The sequence below is a fragment of the Xiphophorus couchianus genome, chromosome 4 (assembly GCF_001444195.1).
Source record: "Xiphophorus couchianus chromosome 4, X_couchianus-1.0, whole genome shotgun sequence".
NCBI classification, from domain to species: domain Eukaryota; kingdom Metazoa; phylum Chordata; class Actinopteri; order Cyprinodontiformes; family Poeciliidae; genus Xiphophorus; species Xiphophorus couchianus.
In genome coordinates, this window is record NC_040231.1 from 1133833 (window position 1) to 1152497 (window position 18665).

Below are 18665 nucleotides of genomic sequence, written 5' to 3' on the forward strand. Positions count from 1 at the left end.
ATTGTAAGAAAATTACAAATTAAAATCTTCCATCTGCATCAACGGGCCAAATTTGTATCATTTTTGAATTGCAGTTGGGGGCCACACAAGGGCCACATTTGGCCCCCAGGCCACACTTTGGACACCGCTGATCTACAGAGACAGGAAACTGTTTGGTCTCAGTTACAATCACTTCTTCCTCAGGATTACATCCATCTCTCTGTCGCAGAGGAAGGCGGGGAAAGCCGAACTCCTGAACAAATGGCGAGACCGTGGAAACGAATCCAGGCTGAGATTCATTCAGTTCACACCAGGAAGTTAAAGCGATTCATCTCAGCTCACAGTGAATCGGACTTTCAGCAATAAAACAGTTTTCTTGGAGATGAACTGAGCTGCAGCTGTGGGGTTTCTCCCCACAGCCCAGGTGTATTATATTAACATCTACTCTTTAAAAACACCCCACTAAAACATATTTGGTTTTCTTTAGCTTATTATATCACTTTTAAGAAAATCTCTGTAAATGTGGAGCAGCAAACAGCTGAGATGAATGAATTACAGCGAAGATGCTACAGCTACCGGAAGGAAGATGATGATGAAGATGATGATTGCCAAAAAAAGTCATTTTTCAAAACATTGTTCGGGTCAAACTAAAAGAAAGTTATTTTTAATTACGAGAAAAAATTCACAAAATTCTCGTATTATTACAACTTTAATTAGGTAAATTACAACATTATTCTCATATTATTATGGCTTTATTCTTGTAATACTACGACTTTGTTCTAGTAATTTTGTGAATTTATTCTCATAACTAAATGTTTGTTCTGTTCCTGACTCTCTGCTGCTGACGCTGGGCGCCTGTAACGCCCAGCAGTTCCAGCCGTTCGTCCTGTAACTGCTGGGCTGCGGGTTCAGACTCCGCTCTGTCTGTTTTGGGCCTGGTGGGCATCCTTACCCCTGTCAGTCTGTAACCATCAGTGGTGAATCACTGCATGTCCTTCGGAATCCTCAGACTTCAAAAAACATTGTAAAATTTGCAATATACAAATATTATTAATATTTTTCTGCGTATGCGTGATGTTGGTGCTGGCGGTGAGGAGAACCAGCATTTATGTCGTCGGTTTTTCTTCTTTTGAACATGTTTTGTTCCGTTTGCAGCTCCACAGAAAATCAACAAATCATTTCAGTTTTTCTCCCAGAGATGATAAAGTTCAGTTATGAAAAGAGAAGATGAAGAACAAATGAAGAAAAACTAGAATAGGAACATTTAAAGGATGTGAGCGGACTAGCCGACCAGCTCGCCTCCTGACGTGATGCTTTCAGGGCTTTCAGGACTGCACAGCACCGCTGTCTGTGTGGATCTTCATGTGCTTCAGCAGCGTGCATTTGTGACTGAAACATCTGCCGCAGAGCTGGCAGGAGTATGGCTTCTCGCCCGAATGGCTCCTCATGTGTTTGAGCAGCGTGCAGCTGTGGCTGTAGCTCTTGTCACAGATGCCGCAGGGGTACGGTCGCTCGCCCGTGTGGGTGCGGATGTGCTGCATCAAGTTGCTGCTCTGGCTGAAGCTTTTGCTGCAGATCTCGCAGGAATACGGCTTCTCACCCGTGTGCGTCCTCATGTGCCGCAGCAGGTTGCTGTTGTCGCTGAAGCACTTCCCGCAGGTCTGGCAGGAGTAGGATCTCTCACCCGTGTGGGTCATGGTGTGCTTCCGGAGTGTGGATGGGTCGGAGAAGGTTCTGCCGCAGGTTTTACAGAAGTACGGCCGCTCGTCCGTGTGCGTTCGCATGTGGACCATGAGGTGGACGCTGTACCTGAAGGCTTTGTTGCAGGTTTTGCAGATGTAGGGCCTCTCGCCCGTGTGGATGGTCATGTGGCGTTTAAAGCCAGACTGGTCAGAGAACCTCTTTCCACAGGTCTTGCAGAGATACGGCTTCTCGCCCGTGTGCGTCCTCATGTGGACGTTCAGATTGACCTTCTGGCTGAAACCTTTGCCGCAGATTTCGCAGGAAAATGGTTTCTCCCCAGTGTGCGTCCTCATGTGGATCAGCAGCTTGATGTTGTATTTGAAAGCTTTTCCACACACGTTGCAGGAAAATGGCTTCTCCACCACGTGGATTTTAAAATGTTCCTTTAATTCTGCGTCGCTGCCAAAGTTTTTCCCACAGAGCTGACATCCTGAGGGTCCGTCGCTGGTCCCCGCGTTGCTCGGACTCTCAGCGCTCAGGTTGTAACTGTAACTCATGAGTTTAGGACGTGGCATCGGGTCGGCGCTGCTTGCTGATCCAGACTCTTGCTCCCAGTTTCCCTCCTGGAAGCCGAGGAAAACGTTCTGCTCGCCGTTTCCTTCAGCTTCACTTCCGTCGCTTTCCTCATAAGCCGACGTCACGGTGAAGGAGTCGATCTCCTCCTTCAGCATCAGCTGCTCGTCCTGCTCCTCTTTAATCTGTGAAGGTTCTGCTTCCTGCTGCTCCTTCTGGTCTGCAGGAGGCTCCGCCTCCAGGGAGACACAACGCTGTGGAGCATCTGCAGAGAGAAAAACAAAGAAACTGATTAAATGTCTGGCTCCTCTATTAACCCTTCATCGTTTTTACCAGTGCTGCTCTGAGCAGCAGCTCCTATAATGAGCTCAGCAGCTGTTTGCTAATTTCTGCTGCTAGTCTGAAGGAGCTGAGTGGGGGAGGAGCTGCTCCTCGAAGGCGGGGCTAGGTCCACCCAGGAGTTTGCAACTGACTGGTTGCCATGGAGATTAAAGGATTTCAAAGAATCAAAGCAACACTGCAGGAATGTTTTAACGAGGGAAAAACTTTCTAACGTGATAAAAAGATGAAAAACGTTGATTTTACGTGCTACCGGCCCTTTAAGCAGTTGTGCAGACATGAACAGAACGTTTGAGCTCCACCTGCAGTTCACCTGAAGAAAACCTGCAGGTTGGCTGTTCTTGGTGCAGGAAGTGGTGGAGATCCGGACCGTCTGATCTGCAGAATCTCCCCCTACTGGTCATCCTCCTCAGCTGCAGGTGAACCTTCTCAGATTCTCACCTGTTTCTGCGTTCTGCTGGAAGGTTGGTTCTGATTTCTGGGTTTGGTCTCGGTTCTCTGAGGTGGAGCCGCTCTCTCTGCTGCCGGTCGGGTTCCTGGTTCTGGTCTGCTCTCTTCCTTCCAGAGGAAACTTGTTCCGTTTCGGTTCTGGAGCCCTGCGGCGTCCGTCTGGGTGAGTCGCCTCCTGCTTCAGAACCAGCGGCTCCTCCAGGCTCCTCCGTTCAGCTCTGGGGAGGAAACTCTCTGCTCCCTCCGGAGGTTCTGGCTGCTGCCGGGTCAGCGCCGACGCCCCCTGCTGGTGCAAAAGCTGCGGTGCGGCAGGAATCTCCGGCTTCTTGCACAGGTACTGTCGCAGCAGGTCTGATGGAAGAAAGGAAGATTTTAAAACATTAATAGTTACCGTGGCAACGCTCCGTTTTGGTCCACAGCATAACTGGAACCCAGATTATTCAACACCTTTTATTAAAATCCTTTGCTTTTTCTCAATAAATTAAATTTCATATTAGGTTGAATAATTTTAAACCTCAATATTGTATAGGTATGTAAACTTTTGACACAATGCAATAAAATAAGTTACAGTTTATAGTTGTTTTGCTTTTTTGGTAAATTTACACCTTTTGTTTAACTTTGATTTTATTTTTGTAATATTTAGGTATAAAATTGTTACATTTTTATGAAGCAGATTTTTTATCACTATGAACTAATAAAAAGCTCCGTAAGGATCCATCTGAATCTGAGCCGATATCGATGAGCTGATTGATTCTCCAGAAATACGATCAGACCTGCTGCTGTTTACTGATCAGCTGAGACTTTCAGGACTATTGATCCGGATCAGGTTACAAAATCTGAGGAAAATCTGGATCATTGGAAGAAAAACGGAAAGAAAACCAGACTGGAGAGTTTCACATGCAGACACTTTCATACATCATCAAAAAAGATTTATTATTTTCAAATTAGACTAACTAAATAAATAAAAAAGTTAAATGAAGAAGTTAATCGTTGGTATCGATTTTACAAACAAGAAAATATTTCATCTTTTAACCGTGAGCTGCTCATGTCAAAGCGACTTTTTGCTCATAATTTTAGGACGTTTTCAGGTTAAACTGTGTCTTTATTCTGTTGATATTATGATTATATTCTTTAATAAAATTCTCATAGTCTGATACTCTATTGTACAACTCACAGAAAAATGATTGAAATAAAAGCCAATTTTTAAAAATATTTTTTGTCATCTATTTTATAGTTTTTAGAAAAGAAATCGAATAAAATCGGATCTGGTATGAAAAAATAATACATTTTATTTTTAAGCCATATTTTATTTAAAGCTATAAGTCGGTTCTGATTGTCTCAGTACCGCCGGGATGTTCTGCCAGCAGCGGTCCGCTGGGTCACCTGGGCACCGAGTGGTGTTGTGGATCAGCTGGTGACCCCCTGATTCTGCGGTCAGAGTAAAGATGGAGGCTGGATTCAGGCCTGCTGTTCTGACGCAGAGGAACAACCTCCCCGTTAGACTAACAGACGGACCATGAAGCTCAGATCCGACCCTCTTGGACCGGGTCGGAACCAGCTCCGCGGTCCTCCTGACCTGCTCTCTGGAAGCCGCTGTCCGGTCTCCAGGCGCCGTCCAGCAGCCTGCGCTGGCGGTCCAGCTCCTCCTCGTACTGGGCGACGGTTCTCTGGAAGACCGAGAAGATTTCCTCCGCGGCGGCAGCCAGCCGCTCGCTGATGAACTCTCTGAGATGCTGGACCGAAGACATGCCGGACATGTTCACGGCTAAACTCACCGCAGCTGTTTACATCCGCCTGGGTGTCACAGGAGGGCGGGGCTGCCAACACCGCCCTCTGCCGGCGGGATGCAGGACGGACATCAGAATGTCATCAATAAACGAGAATATCACCGAAACATGCGGCGCAGATAAACAGCATATTAATTTTATGAACAATAATAATCACTGGAAAGGAAAGTCTACACAAGCAACAGTAAATTACATTATCACTAAAATGTACTCAAGTGACAATGTACTTTACTACACTGTACTTTTTACTTTTACTTGAGTAATTTCATTATAAAGTATCTCTACTCTTAATTGAATAAAATATCTGGATTCTCTACCCAGTTTATGAAAAATGAACATTTTTAACTAAACGTTCACCAGACACACACCTGCAGTTTAGTTTTATATTGAAAGAAACTGATTTTATTTTTAGTTACTTAGAATTATTGCAATTTTCTCTTAAAATACCAAAATTTCCACTTAACCTTATATTTTCATCCATCTCATTATGTAATTTTTCAATATTAAATGATTCGTTTGATCAGTTGTTCTTGAGTAGATTTTTTTACCAAATGCTTTTTTACTTTTACTTGAGTAAAAATATGTTGAAGTAGTTCTACTCTTAGTTGAATATAATTTTTTGGGAATTCTGCTTCCACGTATTTTTACTCAATTAGAAAATATTCATCCAAGAAATTACTAAAATAAGACTAAAAAAAGATTTTATTAAAAATGCAACTCAAGTATTACGTAAGCTGTCATAACATCGATTTAATATCCTCACCTCCCTAAAATAATGGCATAAATCATTTTCTTTGCCAAAAAAAAACAACTTTTGGCACAAAATGATTTATGCCATTGTTTTAGGGAGGTGAGGATATTTAAAATGATGTCAGAAAAAAATATAAAATTAGGTGGAAATACTGGTATTTCAGAGTAAAATAAAAAAAAAAAACACAAATAAATATAAAATAACACATTTTCAGACTTTATTCTCATAACATTGTAACTTTATTTCCATGTCATTCCTTTATTCAGGTAATGGTGCGATTATTTTCATGGGGTTCTAACTCCATTCCCATAATTTAATTTCCTGGCCTGGAAGCTCCTCGTCGGTTTCCGTTTCCGCCAACCTGATTTACAGACGTACCGGAAACGTGAGAATACGAAGGTTCCAGCCTGACAAAACCAAAAGAGTGATTAACTGTGTTCAGATTTTTAATGCGTTAAAATCTTTGTAATTAACTAATCAACACGAACGCGTTAAGCTCAATCCATAAAACTCTGGCAGATTCTTTTTCTCATAATTGAGTCGTTTAGCAAACAGAAATAATTTCAGTGATTCTGAAACAAGAGAAGAGATAAAAATGGTGGATTTGTTTTTTTTTATTGGCTGTATGTAAACTTCTGGTCTCGGCTGTAAAATCCAGCAGAACCAAAACGATTCATCGGGTCGCTGCTTCAACAGAAACATGATAAAAACAAATCAAAGTTCTGGACCCGGACCGGACCTACTGACTGGGTCAGGCCTGCACCTGCGGCCGTCCCTCAGGTGGGCGGAGCCTCTGCGGTGTGGACCCTGACGTGCCGCCACATGTGGCTGCTGCGGCTGAAGCGCTTTCCGCAGACGGCGCAGGAGTACGGCCTCTCTCCTGTGTGAACGTTGGTGTGCTTCCGGAGCGATGAGTGATCCGAGAAGCGTTTCTCGCAAAACTGGCAGGCGTACGGTTTCTCTCCCGTGTGCGTCCTCATGTGGACGGACAGGTTGACCTTGAAGCTAAACGCCCTCTGGCAGACGTCGCAGGAGAACGGTTTCTCGCCCGTATGAACGCGCAAGTGGACCCGCATCTCCGAGTTGCACCTGAAGGCTTTCCCGCAGACGTCGCAGGAAACGGGCCGCAGCCCCAGTCCACCGGGAACCAGGCCGGAACCGCTGCTCCTCTTCCTGACCCGTCTCCTCTTCGGCTCCAGCTCCTTCTTGATCCAACTTCCATCCTGACCTCTGACCCCGGCGGCTGCAGCGCCGAGCAGGCCGCTGTTTGGAGTCAGAGCGTCTGGGTCCTGACCTTCCTGCCGGCTGCTCCAGAACCCAGTCCGATCTCTGGCCGAGTCCGAGTCATCGCTCCAGCTTCCCGCCGGGCCTCGGGTCTCCGACTCGGACACGCTCCGGTCCCTGCTGGGTTCTGGCTCGCTATCAGCAGACGTTACCATGGTGATATCAGCGTCCGGCTTCAGAACCGGCGGCTCTTCATCACGGGCGAAGCAGAGAGCATCATCTTCCTCTTTGACCCGGGAAGGTTCTGGTTCCTCCCGGTCCGGACTGGACTTCCAGACCTGTTGGTCAGCAGGAACTTCCTCTTCCTCCTTCCTCAGGAACTGAACAGGAAGTTCTGCAGGGAGAAACAAAACAAAGACAGCTGAAAATGAAAATACTTTCATTTTATCTGGAAAAGCAAAACAATGGAAATAAAATAAAAACTCTTCCAAGTTATTTTGTCAGAGAGAAAAATTCTGTCCATGTTTGACCTGAACTTCATCTAAGTTGCAAAAACAAATCAAAACGTTTTGAATTTTTAGAAACTGAGTAAAATGTCTCACAGGCAACATTTAGAGCAGTTTTAATTATGCAGGTCCACTCAGAAGCAGAAAATGAGATGATTATGGTTTTATGTAGGAACGAGTTCATCACTGGGGGGCACGTCCCCCTCGCTCTCCCCAGTTCCTGTGCCTATGGCTTTATCTGTTCTATTTTAACTAGTTATACTGACTTTTAAGACTAGTTATACAAAACCTACTTTTCAGTTTGACTGATATTTTATGTATAATGTTATTTTCATCTTTGTAGATACAAACTGCCTGTTCTGCTTGTCCATGTATCTAGTAAACTGGCTTTTGAGAGAAGTGGCAGACGATATATTTTCTTCTTCAAACTATTCCTTCAGTCAAAACCTGTTTATGTCAACACCTTCATTTTATACTGTAAATGAATGAAATGAACAAATAAATAAACAAAAGATGCCCAGTGGGCCGCAGCCCCCTCTGGTCCCTCCTTAAGGACACCATGAGGAAATAAAATAATTTGTTAATATTAAATCAAATATTCCGCTCAGTTACTTGTAACTTTATTAGCTTTTCTTTTTACTGGATACTTTTTCACTTTTCCTGCAGTATAAATAGAATTACTGTTACTTTCGTCCCATCTTTGCTGCTTCATCCAACTCTGGTTTCATCTCTCAGATTCATATGAACAAACAGGACATTTCCGAACCCGCCTGGTTCTGGTTCTGCCCTGGATCATCTTAAAACAGGTCTAAGCAACAGGTTCGTCCTCACCCGTCCGGTCCAGCCGAACCTCCGGTCTCCAGGCGCCGTCCAGCAGCCTGCGCTGGCGGTCCAGCTCCTCCTCGTACTGGGCGACGGTTCTCTGGAAGACCGAGAAGATTTCCTCCGCGGCGGCAGCCAGCCGCTCGCTGATGAACTCTCTGAGATGCTGGACCGAAGACATGCCGGACATGTTCACGGCTAACTAGCTGATAGCGCCTTGCGTTCGCTCTGGGTCAACTTCCGGTGCCCAGTTCTGCTGCAGCGCCTCTAGCGGAAACTCCAAGTCTTACAGCTCAGTCAGAGTAATTCTTTTTCTCTTTGTCAGACTAAATATCCAAAACTATTGATGTCAATTTTTCACTGTGTAATTTTACAATGGTGCTGCAAGTCATCCCATTTAGATGAGCAGTTTTTATTTTATTTATTTGCATCGGTTCCACCGAGGGTCATATAATCATAAAAAAATCAGATTTTTATTGATGAAAAGCGGCGGTCAGGAAGAGGAAAACAGGCAACAAACTTCAGCAGATTCCAAAGTTAAGTTTGATTTTTTTATTATTTTATTTTCATCAGATTTTCATCGGGTCTCTTCAGAACCAGCAGTTCAGGAAAAGCTTTACATAAACACATCCGACCCAACAGCCTGAAATAGAAGCGGACAACATCAGCCATAAAGTTTATAACAAAGAATTTATAAATAAAGATATACAAGCTGCTATTTTATATACATGACACACAAACTGATACAGGTTAGATAACCTACTAAACAAACCGAGTCTGAGGAGGAAATTCCCTCCAGGTGACGTCATTTCCTTCAGGAAGTTGTCCTCAGAGGTTAGCGGTCTTCAAAATAAAAGAACAAAAACAACAAAACAAACTTCCTGTCCGAAGTCAGTGTGTGCTTCACCTCCCATCAGACGGACAGTGGATGTTTATGGAAGCGACTAATCAGGTGGTCAGGATTTGTAAACATTTTTATATCATTTTTTTCTAGTTCAGTATACTGACATTTATATTTTATTTATATTTTATGTTGAGCATAATGTCTGTTTCCTGTGGTTGATGGTGCGGCCGTCTAATAATTTCCCAATTCTGGGATCAATAAAGTTCATTTTATCTTCTGATTGTTCAGTGAAGATCTGTCTGTAACATAAACAGTCTAAATAGAGTAGAAAGTTCCCACAATTCCTGAAGGCAACACGATGAGGAAGACGCTGTGACCGAGGCATAAAAAAACAGAACAAGTTAAACTTAAAAAAATTAAATATCCAAAACCTAAACTAAAATACTTTAACTTTACTAACATTTGAAAAACAAACAAAAGAAAAAAGCTAAAAATAAAAATGTGCAAATTAAGTAAATTAAATATTTAAATGTGAAAAATGCTTTTTATTTTTGGAATTTTGTAAAATTGAACTTCAGCTTCATCTCAGAGATCAAACTTTTTTTAGCAGTAAATCGAAACGCTTTCAGAAACGGGACAACATCGCCTTTCAGTTTTCCACGCAAAACCATTTTTACTTCTTTTCCCTTAAAAACGTCAAGATTTTTGATGGCCTTGAAAGTCTTTTCTTTGTTTCCTGTTGCGCTGTCAGACATGATCGGCTCACACTAAACAACCAAAATTATTGAATTATTGAAACAACCACAGTTGTGGCTCTAAAGCAGGCGTCTCAAACTCCAGGCCTCCAGTCGCAGTCCTGCAGGTTTTAGATGAGCCACAGGTACAAAACACTGGAATGAAATATCTTTATGACCTCCTCCTTGTGTAGATCAGTTCTCCAGAACCTTAGTGGCCTAATTATTCTGTTCAGATGGTGCAGCAGAGGCTCATCTAAACGTTGCAGGACAGCAAGCCTCCAGGACTGGAGTTTGAGACCCCTGCTCTAAAGCTTTCTGATTGGCTGTGGCAGAATGAAAGTCTTGAGTCGGACCGTGCAGCGCTAGCTCTGAGCGGCCGGAGCGCCGCCGTCCTCCAGGACTATCTCCACCTCCGGACTGCGACCCTTCCTGTGAGTCTTCATGTGTCGCGACAGGTGAGTGCTGCTTTTGAAGCGTTTGCTGCAGGCCTGGCAGGAGTAGGGCCGCTCGCCGGTGTGCGTCCGCATGTGGCGCACCAGGTTGCTACCGTGGCTGAAGCGCTTGCTGCACATAGTGCAGGAGTACAGCTTTTCCCGGGTGTGGGTGGTCATGTGGACGCTCAGGTGGCTGCTGCTGTTGAAACACTTCCCACAGGTAGCGCAGGAGTACGGGCGCTCCCCGGTGTGGCTGCGGGTGTGGCGCAGCAGCGTGGTGCTGTGGCTGAAGCAGCGGCCGCATGTCGTGCATTGGTACGACTTCTCTCCAGTGTGGATCCTCATGTGGGAAATCAGGCTGCTGTTGTGGCTGAAGCATTTCCCGCAGGTCTTGCACACAAACGGCTTCTCTCCAGTGTGGATCTTCATGTGAGCCGACAAGCTGCTGCTGTACCGTAGGATTTTCCCACAAATATGGCAGGAAAAAGGTTTTTCTCCGGTGTGGGTGAGCATGTGGTTTCTGAGCGCCGATGCTTCGGCAAACCTCCTCCCACAGGTGCTGCAGGGGTGCGGCTTCTCCCCTGTGTGGGTTCTCTTGTGGGAACTCAAATGGCTGTTCTGACTGAAGCTTTTCCCACAGGTTTCACATGAATATGGCTTCTCCCCAGTGTGAGTTCTCATGTGGACCGACAGGTACTTGCTCTCCCGGAAAGCTTTCCTGCAGATCTTACAGGAATACGGTTTCTCTCCCGTGTGGATTCTGTAATGTTTCCGCATTTTGAAGTTGCTGCTGAAGGTTTTCCCACAGACAGAACATTTTGTCGATTTATTACCAGAGTCAGAATTACAGACACTATCGAATGGAGGGAGAACGTCTGCTGCGTTACTTTGACTTGTCAGATTCTGGCTGGATCCCGAGTCCTTGTCCAAGTTTCCTTCCTGATGCTGCCTCTCGGCTGCATGGGAGGCGTTCTGGTTTGGTTCTGACTCACTGTGGTCAGTTTCCTCATAATCAGACGTCACTAGGAAGCTATCCACCTCCTGTTTCACCACCAGTTCATCTTCATCACGAACGCAGACGTCTTCCTGCTCCTCTTTAATCTCAGGAGCTTCCGGTTGCTCCTGGTCCAGACTGGAGTTCCCTGCCTGGCCAACAGGAATATTCGCCTCCTTCCGGAGAAAATGCTTTGGAAAGTCTGGAGGAGAAACAAAATGTTCAGTTCAAGGATAATTCTGCTGCTATGCACATAGTTTTACGCTATTAAGGTTTGCAGCTGACAGATGCAATGTAGTTACAGAAAAGTATATAATGATGAAAATGTGCATATAGCGCCCCCTTCAATCCTTTGGCACATATGCAAACTTAGAGAACATGTGTTATCACAGCTAAGAGGCCGAAAACCTCAATGTTTAAAGGATGAAGAACAGTCGACAGCTTATCTAATGGCAACAGACGCAGTCAGGAGCTCTCGGTCATCGTTTGTGAGCATAAAGTTCTTCAGGTAAGAAGCTGTTTTTGCACCAGGTTTTTAGATTTCTGTCCTCTGTTATTAAAACAGTCTCTTGACCTCCAGAGATGCTTTAATCATAAATTAGCGTCTCCAAAATGATCTTCCTCCATGGTTAGCCATGCTAACTGGCTTGTTTTTTCCCAGTGTTTGAGTGACAGTGATGGACTGCAGATGCAGATTGACTATATCAGGAATTTGACTTTCATCCACTTCAATTTATTAGAATAGTTTATTTCTTTAACACCAGTTCACAACATGTTGTTTCAAAACACTTTACAGAAAAAATATTCTAATTGGTCAGTTCCAGCTAATCCTGGTTATCAAACCGGGCATTAAGTTCACTTTATTTTTTAAATGAGTTGTAAAAGTTTCTAAGGAAGCAGAGCGGAGCATCAAGTCATTGACTTCACTTCTCCTGAACCAGCAGGGGGCGACAGTGGACAAAAGTCTGAAGTGTGTCATTGACTTTGCAGCAATCCCTCGTACAGAGCATGAACGTCATTTGCAAAGTTACACAGTTAAACATGATCAGCAAAAAATTCAGTTATCTGGCCTGTTGTGAGACTAAAAAAAGGTTCATTTTGTTCATTTGTTTAAAATGTCAGCTTTGTATTTTACTTTTTTTAATATACTTCATTTAGAACTAAATATTTAGCTAGCAAGCTAGCAAAAGTCTGAAAAGCTGCTAAATATAGCAAGTCATCAAGTTGGCAACAGTTCTTTCTCTTGTCCTGACCACAACAACATTTATTGCAATCCACCCCATTATTGCCACCCAGGAGGGCAACAGCCTTGTATGACAACTCCGGGTCTGTCTCTGCTACAGACACAATAAAGACATGATTATCTTAAAAATTATAAAACAAGTTTATTTCAAACATTACAGCATAAAACAAAGGATGATTTTCAGGCAACTAGAATGGCTAGCCAACGATTGAAGTAGCAGAAAACTTGTGCCAAAAGCAGTCTGCATATCCACAACAGTCATACTGGCCTTTGGGAAACTTTCAAAAGTGCCTCATCAGGCCCTAAACAACAAAAGTGCCAAAACTTCTGCAACAAGCAGTGTGGCCTTCCTGAACTAGCCTACAGGCCCATGTGAAACGTTGCAAAGCAGTTGCGTTCACTCTGCAAGCAAAGGAACACTTTGCATTTAATGCACCGCACCCTGGATTTCCCGGAGCAGCCCCGGCTTCTGCAGCGCATCGAATTCTTCAAGTCCATCACCTCTGGGAGATGAGCAGCAGAACAAGTTCGAACAGAGACGTGTGGGACAGGGATGACCCGCGTTCTTTTCCTGGACTGTGGAGGATGTGCATTCTGTCCCTCGGCATATGAAACGTGAGCCTCGAGGATGTCGTGCTTGGTGAGGAATACCTGAGCCACCACCATGCGAAACTCCAGAAACTTCATGTTAGCCTTTGATGGGTTCTTGTTTTCCTGGATGTCTTGGCGGTACAGCAGCCAACTGTTAAGAAGAGCCAGATCGGTGAAGTCCATCAGCATGCGGATCGTCCACTTCTTAGTGCGGACGCTCATTCTGTAGCGGCTCCTCATCCTGTCCGACAGGTCAACTCCGCCCATATTGGTATTGTACTCTCGTACAACGCTTGGCCGGATAACAGTCACATATTTTCTGTCCTCCTTTGACCATTGCTGGCAGGTGTCTTTAGGCTCTTCTGCATGAGCAGCAGAGAGAAGGACAACTGGCTTATCGTCATACCACTTGACAACACAAAGCTCCCCATCTGTCCTTGTAACGCTTGCTGAAGCACCTCCTCCTTGCTGTTTAAGGGTTCGGTCACTCGGCAGCTTCCTCATTGCTTTGGGGACCCGGTTCTTCATCACTGTGCCAGTCAGGTACACTTGCTTTCTCAGCATGTGATCCACAGCTGGCACACTCATGAAGAATCGATCACAATACAGTTTAGTACCAGAAGGCAAAGTTTCAGACAAACGTTTGATCACCAAAGTTCCTAATCCCAAACCTGCTGAGGCCTCAACTTGTGAGCTCAGCATCTCTGCACCTTGGTAGACTTCAAAGTCCAGGACGATTCCATCTCCAGATGCCAGAACAAAGTTCTTTATGCCAACTGGATTGTCCTTTAGAGGCACATACTGTCGGAATGGGCAGGCTCCAGTGAACGGAATCATCCGCTCTGTTATTGAGACACACTCTGGTCGAGCCTGAAGGCGGCAGCCTTCAAGTATGCGGTTCAGGAAAGGTCTAACCTTCCACAACTTGTCGATCTGTCTCTCATCTCCTGGAACGTTATTGTCAACAACAACTTTGAGATTGCTGCTCAGTTTGAAGAACCGATCACGTGACATTACATCACTGATGGCAGGGATTCCCAAAGCATTTGACCAGACCATCCGTGTTTTTGGATAATGAACACAAGACATCAAAATAGCTGCCCCAAAAAAGTGATAGATCTCATCAACAGAAGTATTGAGAGATCTTCCTGTCTTGGCCAGTGATGTGGCGTTTGTGCAGTCGGAGAGAAGTCTCATCAGATCAGCGTCTATGTACTGTTCCACGTATTCCTGTGGCTGCCAATCAGCTCGCATGTCTTTCAGGCCGTCATCTTCACCCTGAAACTGCATTAAGTTTGGGGTGAAAGGAGCAAACTTCCAGCGATCTCCATGTCCAGCAGGTTCTCTCTTGCGTTTGGGTTCTTGCTCCCCACGCTCTTCCTCATGTCTGCGTTTGCTTGCCTGTGGATGTCGTAGTTCACTCCTGTTCTCGCCGTCACCATCTTCACGGCCATAGTGATCATCTTCTTCTGCATCAGGCAGTGAATCATCATCTGAATCCTCTTCTGGAAAATTATCATCTTCGGAATCATCAGACAGTTGTTCGACAGGTAAGAGGTCAATATCAAAAACATTGTCATCAACAACTGGATCGTTGTCATCTCCATCTGATAAATCTTCAACCTCAGAGTTGTCTACCATGGCCATTAGCAGTTGTTCTGTTTTTGACAATGCAAGTTTCTCTGAAATGATAAGATCAACCCCAAATTCAAATCAAAATCTATACCACAGAAAAGTGGCTAATAAATAATGTAGCTTGTTAGATGATTAGATGATGTTAGTTGGTTAGACAAACATACCACCTGCAAGAACTTTTTATGACTGTGAGCAGTTTTAAATATTTCCAGACCTATCAAACCAAAATGTGTGAGCAAATGCCACTTACAATAAATGTTTACAAGTGGTGAGCATCCTTAGGCTAATCCACTAATAGCAAAGCTAATTTTCAGTTTAGTGCTTTAGCGTTTTTGCTAAATTTGAAAACATTTAACTACATAAATGTTTTCATTTAAAGCACAGATGGTGTGTAATGACAGAGTTGACCCTGTTAAGGATGATATTCAATGATGTAATGTGTTATTGACATATGGTGGGTATCAACATGACTGAATGTAGCGCTTTAGCATTAGCTTTCAGTGAATACTGTGTTGATATAGTTCTTTAGAATGAACAAATCAAATGTTTGAGGTTAGTGCGTTAGCGCTTTAGTGTTAGTGCTTTAGAGTTAGCAGGACTAATGTTTTAGTTAGCGGTGACCACCACTGTTCATATTTGTAAACTCTTGTAAGTATTTACATGTTTATGGCATAATAAATTATGAAATATAGTATTGATGTCCTCAAATGAAAAAATTAATTGTACTTTGCTCCTAATGCAAAATATTGTTGAATCTGAAGCCTTATGAAGCAAAAGCTGTAACCACACCAGGTTCAAACATCAAACTAGTGTGTTTGTGCCCATTATTTTGACGAGTTGCTATAGAAGCTTTTTATTCTTGTTTTCACTTACATGAGTGCAAACTATCATGAAGCCACTAGAGTAGTGACTATTCATGAGGCCAGTGGGTCAAAGCTACACAAAGTATCAAGGTGCAGAAATGCAATGTCCTCATGAAACTGGCCTCCTTAATAATGTAATATAATGAATGATGGAAACTAGCTACAGGGCGAAGCGAACACAGAACAGAACCGCTGATCCCTTTAAATCTGGATTGAAAACATTCAGTTCCAGCAGCTTTGGATCAAAGAATCTGACTGATGAACTGTTTGCTTCATTTATTTATCTAATAGTTTTATGCTCTTCAATGTTTTTGTCATTTTAATATTTTTCATTTGATGTACAAATGTCTCCAAATTAGGCCAGAAATCCTCCCCAGATGCCTCAAAATGGAAAAAGCACTGAACTACCTTCATTTGACCAGCAGGTGGCGATAACTCCGAGATAAACATCAAAAATGAAAAGTTCCAGTTTTGAATCCAACAAGAAATTTAGGAATTTGAAAATGATCCCAGCTTTCCTCAACATTTTCCGGCTTTTATTCAACTAAAAATTCTGCATCAAAGCGCAGGCAGTTGGTTGATGTGTTCAGTATCGTGGGAAATCTCAGTTTTGACGCATTTCATGAATTTAAAGCTTCATATTTTGCAGTATTTGATCAGTAATTAGAGATAATTGATTCAGGTTCTCACCTGTGTGGATTCTGTAGTGAGTCGTGCTTCCTGAGTTCTCCGAGGTTTTTCCGTCTCTTCTGTCTCTTTTACTCTCCAACAGGGGACAGTTGTCCATCAGGGTCCTGTCCCGGCTGTCCTTCAGCTCCGTGTCTCTGTCCGGCCCGGATTCGTCGGTCCAGCCTCCATCCCGATTTGGTCTCTCCTGTTGGATCCGGTCTGATTCCGGTTCGCTGAGGTTTCCGTCCTGGAGCGACGGCGCCACCATCAGGACGTCGGCCTCCTGCTTCAGGACCACCTGTCCGTCCCCCGGAGCGCTCCACACATCCTCCTGCTCCTCTTTGATCTGTGGATGGTCCAAACTGGAGTCCTGCTGGTTCTGGAGCTGCAGCTCAGCAGGGATCTGCTTCGTCCTGACAGAACACCGAGGGAAATCTGGAAAAGACAAGAAAACATTCAGTCTGAGGAAAGAGAAGCTGGCTCCACCCGGTCATCATTCAGGTGGAGACTAAGGACCACAAATGGTCCAAAGTGCAGCTGCAGCTATCATTTATCTTATTATTCTATCAATTATTTTGATGATTAATCAGATAAAGAAAATTGGCACATTCTGCAGATTTTTCATTTATCTACTTTAGTCATTTTAATACATTTGAAATACATTAAAATATGCAAATAATGACATTTTTAAATAAGAAAATTTTCTGGACTAAGAGTCAACAGCAGCAATAATTTAGCTCGATTATTTGTAGCAAATGATGCATCTGCTCAGGTGGAGTTTCAGCTTCCAGCCTGAACTTACAGACAGAGATATTATGGGATGTTTAGATCCTTTAAATTCCATTGAACCATTTTTAATCCTGCTGCTGAATGAAATCTGGTCAGACCTGCAAAAATAACTTGGCTTGTGGAAAAATAAAACTTATTGAGCGCTATATTCTATATTGGCGTTCTATATTAAATAAAAATGTGTTTATCTCATTATGAAAATTCAAAATTAGAGTTTTCACTTTTAATTTGATGTTTTGATGCAAAGAAAGACAAGTGAGTGATTTCCACATTTTGGAAAATGAAGAGAAACTGATAACCTCAGAAAACAAGCCTGGGAAAAAAAAGTATGGCATCGTAATGTCAGTCGGTTTTAGAAACAAATAAATAACAGGGCTGGGTCTCTAACGCATTCATTTTACTTAATTACGTGAATTTGAATGCGTTAAAAATGTTCAACATTTCATTTTTTTTTTATATCAAAACGTCCCAAACCGGAACCTTTGTATTTGCGTGTTCCTGATACGTCTGTAAATCTGGTGCACATCTGCTAACAACATCGCAGCTGCTCTTCTTGGCTCACTGACAGTTCAGTTCTGCTTGTAAGAACAATCTGATTGGACGATGGAAAAGACGAGTGGTTCATGTGTGTTCAGGTTGTGCAATAAGCGAAGCTTTTTAGGGCTAAAGTAGCATTTAAATGCTAAACAAGTAGCAGCTAACGCTAATGTCAGCATCTACAGTCCACATTTCTAGTAAGTTATCATTTCTAGAAAAACACTTTGCTCTAATCTGATGGTTGAATAACCTGAATAACAGATTAAAACTGTATATATATTTGTGTTGTCTTTTTTTAAGCTCCGATGTTTATGTATTCAGTAGTTCGCCTGCCTGTCACCCATCCAGTCCACGGTGGGTGGTTCTGTGTTGGTGAAGCGGAACCGGTCCTCCTGACCTGCTGCCTGGAAGCCGCTGTCCGGTCTCCAGGCGCCGTCCAGCAGCCTGCGCTGGCGGTCCAGCTCCTCCTCGTACTGGGCGACGGTTCTCTGGAAGACCGAGAAGATTTCCTCCGCGGCGGCAGCCAGCCGCTCGCTGATGAACTCTCTGAGATGCTGGACCGAAGACATGCCGGACATGTTCACGGCTAAACCACCGCGCAACAAAAGGACGGCTCACTTCCGGTTTCAGAGGGTCTGTCTCGTTACCGCCCCCTGCCGGCGCCACAGGCTTTACTGCAGTCCACAGCTGTAAACACAGAGCGCCCTCTAGAGGTCAAAGCTCTGCTGGACAGTTTTAAAGATCTGACGTCATTAGAATTTAATATACACGAATCAGGCATAACATTATGACCTCTAATGTGAGGTGAAGAACTGGTTATCTCTACCTCCACATAGCTACAGTATAAAACTGGCTATCCTGAGCTACCTCTGGAGGCATGCTGCGTTCTCCTACTACTCTCCAATTTTCCATTATTTGCTGTTATTTCAGCTTTTAACTTTAGGTTCCCTCATTTTTTTACTCTGCATTAAAGCAACACCGGGTCTGTGATGTTTTGCTGTGATTAACTTCCTGTCTCTCTTTCATCCTGTAGCCTTTAAGATTGTCTGTTTCTCTCCTAGATGAAGCCACTAACTGCTCCATTTTATGAAACTTTAAGTTTCTGTCTTTTAGTTTAAGAAAACAGAGCAGAGACAAAAAACAGATCAACTGAACCAGGAGTACCTTCTATTCTAGAGAACATGTAGAGTTGATCCTTTAGTGGCTTTAATTTTT

At 43.7% G+C, this 18665-nt stretch overlaps 1 protein-coding gene across 1 annotated transcript; it reads right to left on the reverse strand.

The window, feature by feature from the left end:
- Positions 1–687: 687 nt before the first annotated feature.
- Positions 688–18577, reverse strand: LOC114142686 (uncharacterized). Its single transcript, XM_028014080.1, has 10 exons — positions 17848–18577; positions 16146–16559; positions 10063–11325; positions 8750–8757; positions 8124–8316; positions 6341–7180; positions 5941–5969; positions 4601–4808; positions 3016–3375; positions 688–2500 (listed from the first exon to the last, which is right to left on the reverse strand). Exons 1-10 carry the CDS (start codon positions 18026–18028, stop codon positions 1305–1307), a joined length of 4692 nt encoding a protein of 1563 aa, XP_027869881.1. The 5' UTR covers positions 18029–18577; the 3' UTR covers positions 688–1304.
- Positions 18578–18665: the final 88 nt, after the last annotated feature.

Coding starts and splice junctions, on each gene's coding strand:
- LOC114142686 (XM_028014080.1), bottom strand. CDS start 18,028: ATGTCCGGCATGTCTTCGGTCCAGCATCTCAGAGAGTTCATCAGCGAG. Junction 5,970..6,340: donor CGCAGAGGCTCCGCCCACCT/GAGGGACGGCCG, acceptor TGGTTTTGTCAG/GCTGGAACCTTCGTATTCTC. Junction 4,809..5,940: donor TTCGTATTCTCACGTTTCCG/GTACGTCTGTAA, acceptor AGGCGGATGTAA/ACAGCTGCGGTGAGTTTAGC.